The 16,584-nt window shown below is 43.1% G+C and overlaps 1 protein-coding gene across 1 annotated transcript in view; it reads left to right on the plus strand.

Moving 5' to 3' along the window:
• The window catches only part of CNOT9 (CCR4-NOT transcription complex subunit 9), an 824,888-nt gene that overhangs the window by 463,828 nt on the left and 344,476 nt on the right, over nucleotides 1–16,584 (plus strand). The window contains exon 5 of the mRNA XM_044075238.1: nucleotides 7,910–8,019. Within this exon, the coding sequence (XP_043931173.1) occupies nucleotides 7,910–8,019 (110 nt within the window). The remainder of the gene's footprint in view (nucleotides 1–7,909; nucleotides 8,020–16,584) is intronic.

Consider the following 16,584-nt stretch of genomic DNA (forward strand, 5'->3'; position numbering starts at 1 on the left):
ACCTCAATTATGTCTTGGAAAAACCCACACTGCCTACTTTTGAGCCAGCCAGTACAGCTGAAATAAAGTTCTTATCTTGGAAAACAGCTCTGCTACTAGCAATAACTTCTGCAAGACGAGTCTGAGTTACAGGCACACTCATGGCTGTGGAACCTTTTATCATTTTCCATCCAGACAGGGTTTCTCTGAGGACGAACCTGACATTTATGCCTATGTGCCCACCTTTTATTCAAACCCACAGAATAAGGGTGAGAGACTCATGCATTCTTTGGACATGCACAGACAGCTGCGCTTCTACTTGGACAGAACTAAAGCTTTCAGAAAGACTGAGCAACTCTTAGCCTTTCCCTGTGATGCTGCAGCATATGCTACTATCTCAAAGCAGACTATTTCAAAATGGATAGGTCACTGCATCCGTCTCTGCTATTCACTTCATGGCAAATCAGTGCCTAAGGGCATTAGGCCTCACTCAACCAGAGCAGCAGCCACTTCAGCAGCCTTCCTCAGAGGAGTCCCAACCAAGGACATTTTAGAGGCTGCAACTTGGAGTTCACTGCACACTTTTACCAAGCACTACCACTTACCTCTCTACTCTAAATCCAGAGCAGGCTTTGCCATTACAGTTCTGCAGGGCCTTATAGCCTCTCCTAATCCAGTTTAGATCCAGCCACCCAACCTCAGATTTGGGATTCTACCCAAGTGTAATAACTGCAACAGTGAAACACGAACATAGTACAGTTGTGTACCTACCATAAATGTAGATGTTAGAGTGTATTCACTGTTGCAGTCCAGGTTACCCAACCACCATCCCCCTTTTTCTTTGCTGGGACTTATCTGTACCTCTCTATCCTATACAACCTTTGTGGTGTATTTGTTTGTAGATGAAGGAAATGTTTGTTTGTGCATGCATACTTATTGGCATAATATCAGCCTACCAATTTGGGGGCACATGACATCTGGGGCAAGAAAAACTTAAGAAAATGTCGTCTGCTGCATCTTTTATACCCCTAGCACACTGACGTCAGGGAAGAGGCGACAGCAACCGATGCTGGACCTAGACTTTGGAATTCAGGCCAACTGTGGGTAGCCTGCCAGCAGGATAACCCAAGTGTAATGACTGCAACAGTGAATGCACTCTAACATCTACATTTATGGTAGGTACACAACTGTACTTTCTGCGACATTTGCAATAAGATTGCTTAACTATTTAACCCACTTTACCCGTCTTCAACGAGATCTCCTCAGAGCTTGGAGATACTCTACAGGGCAACACAGATGATGCTGTCTCCGAGAAAGTGACGGCACAGCTTAACACCCTTAATTCCATTGTAAACTTGTCCATGCGGCTCATTTCTTATGCAGCCGAGGGATCAAGCAGGCAGCAGGTTCAGCGATAGCTCTGCGGAGACCATCCTGGATGCGCTTATGCTCCTTTGCGGAAGCCTTCCTTTGTTAATACCCCCATTTGATGGCTCTTTCTTGTTTGGACCTAAAGTCAAGGAGACACTTACTAGGTGTGAGCAGGAAGGAAAGACTGTCTGCCGTAGGAGTCCATTTTTCCACCCCCACTAGACCATACCCCAAAGGGCAGAAAGGTGGAAAAATGTGGTTCTGGAAGTCCCAAGGAGCTTTCCAGAACACACGTGTTGAACCCCCCTCCAGGGACAGAGGGGGGGTATAATGGTAAACACCGCCCAGGCGGCAGAGGGGGTCCACAGAACCAGGGTGACTGGGAGCAGTTCCTTGGCAAGCCCTATTAGCGTTTTGAGAGGAGGCCCGACTGTCCTGCTCTGGAGGCAGTCTGGGGGTCACTTAGCTTTATACCCAGACGCCTGGCTAGGAATTGCATCAAGATTCCTGGGCAAAAAGCATAATTACCAGAGGTTACATCATTCCCTTTTCAGAATCCCCTTCCATTCGTGCAAGAATCCCAGACATTCCACCCAGTCTGCAGAATCTAGCAGCCATAGAAATTCAAAGGCTGCTGGAAAAGTCATCCAGCCAGTCCTAGCGGACCAGATAGGATCCAGAACTTACTCCAGGTTCTTTTTAGTTCCAAAGAAAACAGGGGACTAGAGGCCCATCTTAGACCTCAACAGACTAAATACCTTTGGCAAAAAAGGAAAAGTTCCGGATGGTCACGCTTCAATCGATACTTCCGTTTCTCGAAACGGGTGATTGGATGTGCTCGATAGATCTCAAGGATGTGTACTACCACATCAAAATGGCCAAGCCATCCAGAGATCACTTGTGTTTCCGGCTGGGGAGCAAACATTACCAATTCCGAGCTCTGCCCTTTGGTCTCACCACAGCCCCCAGAGTGTTCACCAAATGCATGGCAGTGGTCATGGCTCACCTGAGACATTAAGGATTCCGGGTGTTTCCATATCTCGACTGGCTCCTCACCGCCACCACCAGACATCAACTGATTCACGCCAGGGATTACACTATCAGCCTGTGCTCCCAGTTGGGCATAACCTTAAATTTCGAAAAATCTGCTTTATCGCCATCGCAGCATATTTCCTTTATAAGAGCAGATCTAGACACCACCTCCGCCCTGGTCAGATTGCCTCAAGAACGAGCAATCGCTCTACGAAACCAAGTATCCCTTTTTGTTGATGGAAAAGAAAGTATCTGCATTCCAAGTTCTGAAGCTGTTAGGCACCATGGCAGCGACTCTCATAGCGTTTCCTCTGGGGCATATGCTCATGAGGATACTCTTCACACAGTGGTCGTATCAACAACTTCCAATGTCACACAAGATTCTGCTGACAAATACTTGCAAAAAGGACCTTCTTTGGTGGTTGAACAGCCACCAAGTTACTGTAGGTCGTCTGTTTGTACCCCCCCCCCCTCCCACAACCACGGTGACCACGGATTCTTCCCTGATAGGGTGGGGGTGCTGTGTCTTGGAATAACTGTCCATGGTACTTGGTCAGAGATGGAATCCAGTTTGCACATCAATGTCTTGGAGTTGAGAGCGGTGTTCCTAGCATTGCAACACTTTCACAACTCTCTCTACCTCGAGAGACGATTGCAATACAGACAGACAACATGTCAGTAGTCTGGTACATCAACAAGCAAGGGGGAACCAGATCTTACCCCTTATGCCGAGAGGCCCTGAGAATTGGGCAGTGGGCTGTATCCACTGGGCGCTTCCTGTTAGCAATGCACATCCCGGGGTCATCAACGTGATGGCGGACAAATTGAGCAGAGACTTTCTGTTGCCTCACAAGTGGTCCCTCAAAGAACGAGTGGCGGAAAGGATATTCCGCAAATGGGGCCAGCCTTGCTGCGACCTTTTTGCATCCTCGATGAATGCCAAATGCAGAAGCTACTTTGCGATGTACCCTCCACCAGGGGACATTCCAAGGGACGCACTCGTACAAGATTGGCCCTCGGGTCTCCTATATGCCTTTCCTCCATCCCTGCTGATTCCCAAATTTTTACAGAAAGCCAAAAGTCTGGGAAGGACTGTTATTCTGATAGCCCCGTTTTGGCCTCTGCAGATATGGTTCCCCTTCCTTCAACAATACCAAGTGGAAGAACCTTGGGTTCTGGACCCAGTGCTAGACCTGACTCGTTCGTTGGCAGTTCTTCACCCCTCTCTTGTATCCCTCAAGCTGACAGCTTGGCTGCTCCACTTCCCAACCTAGCCAGGTCTCATGATTTGTCTCCCGCGGTTCAGCATATTCTGGTTTCCTCTGATAGTCTCCACCAGGAAGCTATACAACAGCAAATGGAAACTATTTGGTCATTGGGCTTCTCAGCATGGTATTGATCCCTTTATTGTCCCTTTTCATACCATTCTGGAATTTTTGACTTCACTTTTCCACTGTGGTGAGGCAGCTGCTACTATAAGGGTTCAATTGGCTGCCATATCTAATTTCCATGTGGGATGCGGAGGTTCTAACATTGTCCCACAGATTATGTAAAGCCTTTTTGAACGGGACTCATCACCTTCGACCCTCTATCAGACATCCGATTGCTGCCAGGAATCTAAATTTGGTGCTGTCTCAACTTGTACTTCCCCCTTTTGAGCCCGCATCCTCTTGTCCTTTGAAGTTCCTTTCTTGGAAGACAATTTTCTTAGTGGCCATTACTTCAGTGCATAGAGTTTCTGAACTTCAAGCACTCTCTATTAGGCCGCCCCCATATTTGGTCTTTCAGCCTGACAGGGTGTCTCCAAGAACAAATCCATCCTTCCTCCTGAAGGTCTGTTCCGAAGCGAACTTGAACCAGTCCATTGAACTTCCCACTTTTTTCAGGCATCATGCCAGTAAATTTGAATACGTGCTGCGCAAGCTTGATCACAGACTATTGAGATTTTATTTGGACAGAGCAAACGAATTCAGAAAATCAGATCAACTGTTTGTTTCCCATGCAGACAATAAGAAAAGCCTTTCGGTATCCAAAGTTACATTGTCCAAATGGCTTTCTGATTGTATAAAGTTTGCATATTCTTCATCCCATCAACCTTTAGAATGTGTGTGAAGTGAAAGCTCATTCTACCAGGGCTGTTTCTACGTCCGTAGCTCACGCAGCTCGTTTACCTTTGGACACCATTTGTGCAGCTGCTACTTGTTCCAAACCTCGTACGTTTATTACTCATTACAAAGTGGACAGGGCCTCCAGGGTCAGGGCTTCCTTTGGTTCCACCATTCTCAGGAATGTACTCCCGTGAGCCGCCCAGGATTAGGATGCTTGGGACGCTACCCATGTGTAAGAACAAACGGCAAGATTGAACAACTTTACATAACGAAGTTATGTTCTTACCATAACGTTCCATGTGAGTTGTTCATCAGTCCTTTGTTCTTACACTCCCTCCCACCTTCCCCCTCCATGTTCTGGATGAACGGGTATGGCTGGTGGTCTGGTTGATCTTACTAGTATCCTCTTGTCAGCCAGGTTATCTTTTAACTAATTGTAACTAGTTACTTTGTCATATTGGGTTGCTTAGTTGCGTTTCTTGCTGGGTTCAGCAAACTAGATCTCTGGTTTGGCAGCAGAGCATCATGGGATAGGGACTCTCAAGCTTCTCAGAGATCTAGAGCTTGGAAAGCGGCCGACTCAGAGCCGATCGATCTGCTGCGAACCCACGTGTAAGAACAAAGGCGAGATGAACAACTCGCATGGAACATTATGGTAAGAACATAACTTCTTTTTCCGTCTGTAAGGAATTCCTCGGGCAGACCTTTGCCTCCTCTCTAAACAGTCAACTGGCAAAATACTGTTTTAGGGCTGTATGCAAGAAGGCTGGAAAAAGATGTCTGTTCTTTTCCTTGGACAGGAATGTTCCTGTATGCTTTTTCCACCCCTTCCACTGTGATATCCAGGGTACGCCTGAAGATTCAGAAGGTCTCCCCTGACTTTGTTCTAGCCCAGGCTGTAGTGGTTTTCTGTTCTGTAATTGGTCAGGGGCAGTTAACACAAGCTTCCTCACAGTCTGGATTTACTCACAAGATCAGGTGTTTGATACAGCCCAACCCCAAACAATCGCAGCTGACTGTCTTTATTATAGGGTCCTAAAAACCTTGTAAGCGCCTGTTTTCTGAGTATGTGTAGCAGTTACTAATGGAGACTAAGCCTGGTACCAGAAAATCTTATACAGGCAAGTGGGAAAATATTTTCTAGTTGGTATCAACAAAACAGCCATAAGTTAATATCCTGTGGCCTGTCTTACCTGTCAAGGTTCAGTTGTCAGCCACTGCAGCATTGTTTTTCAGTGCATTCTTATGTGAATTCCTCTTTGAAAACCATTGACTGTTCCTTGGGACTTTAATTTTGTGTGTTTAGAGAACGTGATACTCTTCTTTCAGAGGTCACAGCAACTTAACTTCTATGTTAAGGAACTAGAGTACAAGTTGCAGGCTCTTCTAGTGGGTCACTCTTATCTAATATTTCACAGATGTGGGCTCTCTCTGAGAACTGATCCTCCTTTTATGCCTAAAGTAGTATCCAAGTTTACTTTAAGCCAGTCTATCCATCTGTGTTTTGTTTCCTGAACCCAAAAATGAGGGAGGAAGGTCATACTTTGGATGTCCACAGACAACTATGGTACTGTCTTGACAGAAGTAGATCTTTCAGAACTTCAAATCAGTTTATTTCTTGTGAAGGTAATAAGGGGCAACCAGTGTCAAAGAAAACTATTTCCAAATGGCTGCTCATGCTATTACTCTTATTGCCACCACAACAGAATTATTCCAGGCAGGGTCAAGGATTATTCTTCCAGGGCCTTTGATTCATGTACGGCTTTTTGGAAAGGGTAGACTCTGAAGTATTCTAGTAGCAGCAAATTGTTTCTTTGTGCATACTCTTACAAAGCACTCCTTTTCAAGATCTAGAACAGGATTTACTAGGACCATTCTCCAGAGCCTCCTGGACCCTTCCACTTCCACTTTTTCCCAGTTTTTGTAAGCTATAATAATCTACCCAATGTAGCTTGGGCTACTGCCATAGTGATAAATATAAATAAAAAAATAAACTTGCCATAATAGATGCTTGAATGATCATAAATTCATAGGTGTGTAGTAGGCTAATGGCCTTGGAGCCTTTACAAGCCTAGCCCCAAAAAATCGCCCAGGCAACGTGCCACCCACTGTTCGTTCAGTGCCCCATCCAGTAGAGCTACTGGAATGATCCCTGGAGTGAACTTTGTTACCCATCCATTTGTCAAGATTTCTCTTGAGACCCAGTGAGGTGCTCTGCTTGACATGAATGGGAAGCTTATTCCAGAGTATGGGCAGTCTTTGGGAGATGAACCTGTCCCTCCAGCATGTTCTGTTAATTGTGGTAATGAGGTTGTGATGTCTGGAGTGTGTGATGCAGGGGATTGGGATTTCCTTGGGTGTAGCATTTCAAGTAGGGCTGGGTCGGACATGGCTTTGTAAGTCAAGCAGAGATCACCTCTAAGTAGGTAAGAGACTGAGAACAGCTGAAGTTTGTCCATGTAGGACATGTTTAAGGCCTAGGATCCTTTTTGTGAGGTACTTTTGTGGCCTCTCCAGCTGTTGTAGGTGTTTGGTCCGGTACATGCCAAATGGGGCATTATATTCGATGATTGGTCTAATGAGGGATGAGTAGAGAGGGATGATGACCTCTTTCTGGATGCAAAACCTTTGGTTATAAGATTTGCCACGTGGAAGGACTTTGACCACAGTGGCAATGTGGTGCTCAGAGGTGAGGTGGCTGTCAACCTGCATGCCCAGATCTCTTATGGCCCCTTCAGTGTTCAGTGGGCTCCCATCAACGTGGTAATCGTGGGAGCTGAGTTTTTTCCAAAGGGGATGATGATGCATTTTTTTGGCATTAAGCTTCAGGCCATGGTTCTGACGCCAGCACTGCTGCAATAGCTTCTCCCTTCCTCCACCTTGCTTGTTTTTTGTATATTTTTTATCCACCGGTGTGGACATGTATATTCTTTTTTTTCCCACCAATGTTCTTTCAGGGCTTAACCTCCCTCTATTTGTTTGGCATTAAAGCTCTGAAGGGCTTGGTACTCAAATGTGTTGTAGTCAGTTCAGCTCAAGCTGATTAACTGGGTGCATGGAAGGTGATTTAAAGCTTTGGAAGCTGGCGGGCTGTTTTAGCCTATGCAGGATATAACTCATGTGGCTCAGGCTACTGCAGCACTGATCATTTGAATATTTACTGTTGTGGTAATATACCTCTGTACTTTGATTCTTTCTAGTTTGCCTTTCTTCGCACTTTTCTACCCCATGTTCATTTTAGACATTTCTGATGGTTTCCTGTTCTCATTATATTAATTTAAGAGTTCTGTAGTCTATGGTGTACTCTGCTTATGTTAATTTACTTTTTATTTAAAGCAGTAGTTGCAATTTGTGCATCATTTTGAGTACTGCATTAGTGCTGTCCACAGTTCATTATTTGTTTTCCTTTTTCTTTTTAGGAGCACTGGTGAAGACAGATGAACAGGAAGTTATTAATTTTTTATTGACAACTGAAATTATTCCATTATGTCTGCGGATCATGGAGTCTGGCAGTGAGTTGTCTAAAACGGTATGCATGTGAATCAATTGAAAGTTCTGTGTCCTTCAGTTAAAGCACCATACAGAATGCATTGCTTTTGTTTTCAAGTTGGAATGTAGTTTGGAGAATTCCATTTTTGTGAGGATTGGACACTGATTTGTGCAAGTTTACGGTCTTGTAGTGTTGCGCTTCTATTGTCTGGTTACTCCCATTTCATTTATCCATGTTAAGCATCTTCTTGCCGAATGGTCACTAGAACAGTAAATTGCAATATCTGAGTTCATCTACCTTCGGTATCCTGTTCCCCAACCATATGTTTCGCAGTAATAGTTTGAATCCTTGCAAAGATCAAAAGGAGTCTTGCCAGCTCTTGTTGAATGTACTGAGGCATAGTGGGATTCTCATGTGCTTTGCACTGATCTTGACTCTGTTCAGTTTGTTTCACCACCTGAGAACCTGAATAAAATTAAGGGTTATGCAGGCCACAAAGCAGAAGAGAAACAGGACTATGTTATTACTTCACCTTAAACTGATTTGGTTCATTTTTCTATGTTTGTATTAATTTTTTTTGCTTTAAACGCTACTTTCATCAGTTGATGTGAAGTGTTTGTCAGATCAGTTTATTTCAAAAATGAATTTAAACTATCACTGACCTACAGTGCTATATGATATGATATTTGAAATAGGATTTGTATTAAGTATGTTCAAGACTGTATTTTTAGCTTGGGTTGTGGGTTCACAACTGTTAGCTGTTTGCACTCTGATTTGCAATTCATTTTGCGTCTTACAGAACTGTTTGTACATTCATTTTACATTTTGTGGACTCTATAGGTCTGTTTTCTAGTCTATAACTGGTGTAGAACCATTTGGACAGGTAAGGCATATAGAACCTGGTAGCTTTTTGACTCTTGGGTTTGACAGGCAGGAGCCTGTATGCGTGTCTCTTGGGTTTCTGAACAGAACTTGATACATAGTGTTTGCTTATGAAAGGCTGTGAAATTGCATCAGAAAGATGCGTGGTATAGATGCTGCTTTGTTACTAAGTACGGAATCTTAAAGCCAATTAAGTGATAATTCCCAGTCTTGTGTTGATTGATAGCTTTCAGTGTGTTACTTGTCTGACATCTGATTAGCAGGTCAAGGGTAAAATGTGAGGCAGAAGGAGTTTAGGTAGGTTAAGAAAAGGAATATGTCTATGGAATGAGGGGTGAGTTGATCAACTGGGCATGAAAACAGCAACACAGAATGGATAGGAAGAGTTGGGGAAACAAATTTGTAAGGTGTTCAAGCTTCAGGGTAGCAAACGGTATGAGGTCTGCAGGAGACTATGGGGAGCTTCATGAGAGAATATAAGAGACTCATGATAGACTGACTTGTCTGCATTAAGACAGGCTAGAGAAACAGAAGGCAACAAGAGACTTAACAGTATGGGTGGGGAAAAACTAGGAGGGGGAAGCAAGAGCCAGAGTTTGAGTAGACCCATGTGGTCCGAAGTTGTCAGAAAAGTGCACATATGTAGGGTAGAACAAGGGTAAAAGTTGACTATACATCCATAAAAGGACAAGAAGGAAGCTAATGTGGAAGGATATCCCCAGAGGGTAGGGTCAGATGGTAGAGAGGAGAAAGGGAGAAGAGGTGGCCATCCAGGAGTCAGCACTACAAGTAGAGTAGAAAGGACAAGGATAGTGAAGGGATATTCAGCCAGGTGAGTTGTGTAATTGGCAAAAGAGATGAAATGGCAGACAGTCCTGTTGAAGTGTACAGGTGACATGGATAAGAGATTAAATGCAACAGAGATATAACAAGCACCCAGTGAGAAAAGAATGTAGGAAGTGATGGGAGAAAATGTTACAAGTAGGAGGGGGAGATGGCATGGAGCAAGAAGTGTAGGAGGCAAATAGAAGTGTTGAGACTGAGAACAGAGTAACGGTTTGAAATGTGGGGACCCACATGAGTGCGCCAGAAGTCCAAGGTGCTATTTTCTCTGAAATATTCCCTTTCCTCCAAGGTATGACTATCTCTCTCTGAGTTGGTATACATATGTTCGGGGGGGTGGGAACCTTTTTTTTTTTTTAAATATTCACTGTTCTGTGTATATACAGTCTTTTTTTTTTGGCTTGTCAGCACTCTGCATTTTGAGTGCCGACATTTCAATAAGGAGCCGTAACAGAGTTTTGAATACTATGAACTCCATCACAAAGAAAATATTCGCTGTTCTGTGTATATACAGTCTTTTTTTTGGCTTGTCAGCACTCTGCATTTTGAGTGCCGACATTTCAATAAGGAGCCGTAACAGAGTTTTGATGACTATGAACTCCATCACAAAGAGTCTTAATTGACAAGAGAAAAGGGCAGACCAGATTTCAGGGAAACAGTTCTCTGGGCTTGCACTTAGTATGACCTTGGAGGAGATGTGCAGTGTGGTCACTAGGGGAGGGGTGTATACATGTTATGGCACTTGTATGCACCATTGAACTGTCTTTTAAAGGAGTTAGTTGAGATGGTAGCAAGCAGGATCAGACATGGAAGTAATGTAGAGATGTTTGGAGAAGATGTTGGAGGTTGCCTGCTTGGAAGGGTTCTGTTCTAGCAGCTGACATGCTGAGTAAAGAAGGGGTTATGGAACAATTAGCTGTAGTAGAGAGGGAGCGAGAAGTAGGCTTTGGACTGTTAAGTTGATGGAGGGAGACCGTCTCACATGTCTGATACCAACAATAATGAGAAGCTATCTGTTTATATGTTGCTGAATGACCAAGAAGTGTGAGATGGTTGTGGTACAGCAGTATATGTAAATGGTAGGGTGGCACTAGATGCAAGATCACAAGAATGCCAAAGCAAGACTGAAGCAAAGGAGTGGGCTGAAAGAGAACCTAGTTTGTGTCCTGGCAGTTACAGTAGAGGAATTGGGGGGAGCCATTGGCTGCAGTGTATTGTATCATCCTCCAGGTACACCAAGGGAGGAAGAGGAGACTGGGGGAGAGAACTGAAGGAGTGAAATATTTCTGAAAAAGGGTAATAATCATAGGGTATCCGAATCTGCCAGGAGCAGACTGAGAGGCACAAGGCTTCTCTCGAGAGGGAACACAAATTGATTGAGGTCTTGAGCCATGAAAAGTTCAGGCAATTTGTGCAACTCTGGCATATAGTATCACATCCAGAATTCTATCCTAGCCTATTGGATCGTCGCTGCCCAGTTAGCTGCATTATTGTCTAGCCATGATTATAATACAGAGTAGTTTAAAGCTAGGGATAGAGTTGGAATACAGATGCCCTTGTGTAAGATTTCGGCAAAATGTTTTGTGCTGAACTATGGGAGAGGGTCAAAGATATGGGATAAGATACTAGGAAGAAGTTGAAATTGAGATGGGTAAATAGGCTGTGATTAGGAGTCTGGGTGGAATACCCTGACTGTGGACAAGTATGTGTAAAGAAGATGCAAAACAGAAAGGGGGGAGGGGCAGCACAACTTCATGTGAGGCTAGCAGTTTGGGTAAAAGCGCCTACAGGAAGACGGGTGGGCGAGAGAAAAAGCACAAGGACTTTGTAGTAGTTTTAATAGTTTTAAGTCTAACAGAAAGGAGGAAAGGTCAGCAAGAGGCAAAGGTGAAAGGGAGGTCAAAGAAAACTGGGGGGAAAGCTGAAATCCTGAATGGGTATGTTGCTCATGAGTAGCTTTCTCCTTTGTGAAAAATGAAGTGCAGAGAGGGAGGGCAATATAATGTCAGGGAGCAAGGTGTAGTGGAGTAGTAGGAAGACCTTGGCATAGAGGAGGCAGATAAAAAAAAAAAAAAAAAAATGCCCCCCCTCTCATTAGACAAGAGTAAAGTGCAGAGGTCTTTGAAGTACCTTTTGGTATCCAGTCTGCCAACTGTGTTGGTAGACTCAATGGCAATGAATTTTTTTTACAGTCTTTAGTAAGTCATTACATTTGTTGTTGCTTTAACAGTTCACATACTTGATAGAAAACCCATATTAAGTTTTCTTTGTCATGTAGTTTACATGTTATACTCTAACCATTTTCATTCACTGAAACATAACCTAAATTGCTCAGTTCCTGTCTTCCCTTAAACCTCTCTTCCTGAGCTTTGTTTTGCATGTATTGTTCCCAGGAATTCCATTTATTTCTATGAAATTTGCTCCTTGCCTTTGCTAAAGATCCTATCTCCAATTCTTTTATCACCTTTTTAATAATAATCAGGCCTTCTGTTATTGACTAAGATTTTGATTTAGAATTTTTTGTAATTTTTTTTGTGATTACCAGCAGAATTAAACTTAGTAAGGCCTTGCTTTGAGCCAGGGTACAGGATCTTTACCGCCTAAACAAAGTAATAATTTTCTTTATTGTTTGATCCCCCAACATGTTGAAGTATTTTGTAGCAAAGTTTTTAAATTTGCTAGCATGATATAGTCCATAAGCATGATTTCGGTTTTCTCTCTCCTCCATTATATATCTCCAATATTTGCTGTGTTCCTGAGAAAAAAAAATATGAAGTCTGGAGATGTAAAAATACCTCCATGCAAAGATTCTGAACTTTGTGTACTTAAGAACCATACAAATGTCTTCTCATTGTTCCTTTTGTAATTTGCTTTTCTAATATCTTTTTCCCAATCCTTTTCGAATTTCCTCTGATTAATTTTTTATAGTTATGCACTGTTTTATACACCCTACTAATATACCCTTTTTAAAGAGCATTTTCTGTTCTTGACTCTACCAGAGCTGGTCTATCACACACATCCCTTTTTCTCAGCTCACTCTGTTATGAATATTTGCTAAGGAATACTCTCTAGTCCAGTCTCCTGCTTTGCCTTATCCCACTCTGTCTTTTTTCCCCTCTGTAGTTTACTGCCAGAACCTTGGTTACTTTGCTAACTTTCTCCAGTAAATCCTCTGCCTCTTTCTTATTTCCTATAGTCCCTACTTGCAGACACCTTTTATTGATCAAACTCTCTTCTTTCCTTTGCTGATTTAGTTCTTGGAGTACTTTCTGCTGCCTTTATGAATATATTTTGTATGGTTGTTGCTATTCTTAAAGGTCTTGTACTGAAAATGTTACTCTCCTTCTCAAACTCTGCCCCCCATTTCGTATAATCCTTTAACATTTCAATTTATAATCTTCTGCCTAAATAACGTGTCATCTGTCTATTTTCATTCATTCTTCAACTAATGGAATCTGGTCCAGTCTTCAGATCTGACTGTCATTATACTAGCTCGTGGCCTCCAACAAACTCTTGAGCTCCTTTCCTACCCATAATGCACCACCCCTAACTCTCCTTTGTCCTTTACCACTTTTGCATGTAGACATGGTTACCTTCAGCTCCGGAGTGTACAGTGGGAGGTCTTTTTTGATATTTTTATTATAAATGATCCCTATTTATGACTTTTTAATATTTAGTTCTATTTTTGTCGTTACTACTGTCCTTTTCTATACACTTTGTAAGCTTTTACAGTCATTGGTAGGCCCTAACCTACTTTCCCTACTCCTTTTTACACTTGGTGTATTTCTCTTTCCTTACCATAGTTAATATTTCTTTTCCTATCTACAAGTTTAATGCAGTTCAGTACCATTGCTGATGTTCTTCGTGTTTCACTGTTGCAGTCATCACATTTTGGTTATCTGCTTGCAATAGCCCTCAGTCAGCCTGATTATCAAAGTCTTGGGTCTTGCATTGGTTGCTGTCTCATCTTCCATGACGTCAGGTAGTCAGGGGTATAAAGCATGCAGCCAACACCATTACATCAGTCTTTCTTGCCGTGCAGTGCCCGAAGCAGAAGCAGTTCGCAAGTGCTGGTCAGCCGACTCCTGAAATATTCATTTTCGAGTTTCAGAACCTAAGTCTTCAACTAAAGCTAAGTACCCTGTTGTTTTCTTGCACTAAACCGATGCCAGTAAAAGTCAATTGTATTTCTTGTGGAAAGCAAATACCTCACAAAGATTTTCATTCGTACTGTATTCCTTGCCTAGGCCCTGACCACGACGTACCTCGCTGTCAGTTTTGTGCCTTATTTAAGCAACAAACTATTCGTAGTCTGTATATTTACACTTCTAAATATTTTGGTACTCTGTTCAATTATCCAGATATGTCTTTGGTAAGCCGTCCGACTAGCAACATTCCAAAAAAACACAGACAGGCTGCCTAGGTCCAACGCTTCTCCTAAGCCAGTCGCCGGTTCGCCGGTACTCAGTGAAGTGCTTTCGCAGCCCCCAATACCTGCTACTTCAGATTCTCAGGCCTCTACTGAGACGCATTTGGAGTCCGGTATGCCGCGAGATGCTTCAGCTGTGGAACCTGCAGATGTCTGTACCTTGAATGGGTCCAGAGCCGCTGTGCGGGCACTGGCTTCTGAAGGTGTATTCAGGCCTACGGATTTGCATATTAAACAGACTCCATCTTCTTCAAGGCCTAAAACTCGAACCATGCCTAGAAAACAGATGCCCAGACTGCATGGTCAGGCCTCTGTGCCTAAAATAAAAAAACAAATGAGAAGAATGGCTGAAGACCTTTATTACTTTAATCAGGGGAAGCCAACCTTCCCCTTCTGAGACCTAGGACTGAATTTGCTTATGATACTTCTGACCAGGATTCCGAAATTTCTGTTTCCTCTGATGACCAGGATTTACCCTTATCTGCCTATGAGGATTCTGATGCAGAGGACTCTATTCCCTCTGCTTCCCCACCCAGATTTCTCTTTTGGTGAAAACCTGCATACTCTTGGGGAGCACTTTTACTGGGAAGCCAGAATTACTCTGATTCTAAAATGAGGCTCAGGGATTTCTTACTCCTGCCCCAACACAGGCCTTTCGCTGTCCCTCCTGTACTAGACATTGTTGATGCCTTTTCGTAATCGAGCTTGGCCCCTGACTCTTTACCTCCTGCTCCCAGAAAACTTGATGGATATTACAGGGTTCCTGATTCTCGAGTTCCTTTTTAAAACTCCTACTGCGGATCCTGAGACCATTTCATAAGGACCCAAGGGCATTAAAGCTACTACTGCCAAATATCCTAACCCCTCTGATAAAGACTCCAGGGTGCTGGATAGGTGGGGTAAGAAGGTATACACTTCTGCAACTTTGGCCATTAGGGCCTTAAACTGCCAGTTTCATATGTTGAAGTATTAGCAGCATATTATTGGATTGCTTAAACAGAAAATGATGATTCCTGACTGTGCTGAAAATAAGGATTTACAGGATTTAATGCATTTTGCTGAAAAGGTTGGAAAGCATACTTTACAATGTGGTTTTGATTCACTAGAGGCATCTTGCAGGGCTGTCACTGGGTCTGTACTTAGAATGCATGCTTGGCTTAAGGAGCAATCTTTGTCAGCTCATGTTAAAGCTAAATTGCTGGATGCTCCCTTAAATCAGGACCGCCTGTTTGGCAACAAAGCAGCAGTAGTTCTTAAAAGGATGGAGGAAAAAGCTAAATCTGAGCAAACTGTTAAAGATTTCCTACAAGTACAGCCTCCAAGATGTAGTAGCCATTGGCCCTCTAAGAATTGGTCTTTTCCTGCCCTTCCAGGCTTCCTCAGTCCAAGCCCAGAACCAACAGAACATCCAGGCTTCAGTCCCAGGGTACGCACAGTACAGTAGTAAGACTCCCTCTGGTAAACTGTCTCAATGACTTAACTTTAAAACTTCCAAGCACTTCTCAACTGTCTGCTCCTTTAGGGGGAAAGATTGCTCTGCAGGCAAAAAAACTGGGAACTCATTACCCAGGACAAATGGGTTTTAAATACAGTTTCCCAAGGATAGAGATTTCACTTTCATATGTTACCAACCCCAAACGGCTGGCCAGATCTATCCCCAAATCAGTGGGCAGAGGCTCAAAAGCAAGTATTTTCTCTTAAGCATAAAGGCTATTTAAACTGTACCCGAAGAGGAAAAGGGAGAAGGTTTCTACTCAAGATTTTTCCTGGTACCCAGAAAAGACAACTCTTGGTGTCCTATCCTGGACCTTTCTATCTTAAAACACCTTTTTGGTGATTCCAAAATTCAAGATGCTAACTCTTCACCAGTTACTTCCTATGCTAGGCAAAGATGGCTGGTTGGCAACAATGGATTTAAAGGAAGCCTACCTGCACGTCCCAATCAGGGAATCTTGCAGAAGATACCTATGCTTCAAACCAGGCTACATGCACTATCAGTTCTCTGCACTGCCCTTTGTGAATACTCTGGGTGCAGTAGATAAGCCAAAGTGCCTAGCTCCAGTCATTGCATTTTGCAGGCAAAGAAATATTCCAATATACCCATACCTGGACAATTGTCTAATTCAGGCAGAAAGCCAGGACATACTTTTTTTTAATCCTGTGGTATTTGTACAAAAGATGATAACTTGTCTGGGGTACACCATAAATGAAAATAATTCACATCTGGTACCCTGTCAACAAATTATATTCCTGGGAGCAAGCTTGAACACAACTTCCTAGATGGCTTTCCTCATGCCAGAGAAATTCATTTGACAACTTCAAACTGATGGCCACAAAACCCCTGCTATATCTGCAAGGCAAATACTGCAAGCCTTTGGGTTCATGGCCTCCTGCATTCTACTAATTCCGTATGCATGACTTCATATGAGGAAACTACAATGGTATCTAAA

This window comes from Protopterus annectens, chromosome 6.part0 (assembly GCF_019279795.1).
Source record: "Protopterus annectens isolate FY-2018-M chromosome 6.part0, PAN1.0, whole genome shotgun sequence".
In the NCBI taxonomy this organism is placed as follows: domain Eukaryota; kingdom Metazoa; phylum Chordata; order Ceratodontiformes; family Protopteridae; genus Protopterus; species Protopterus annectens.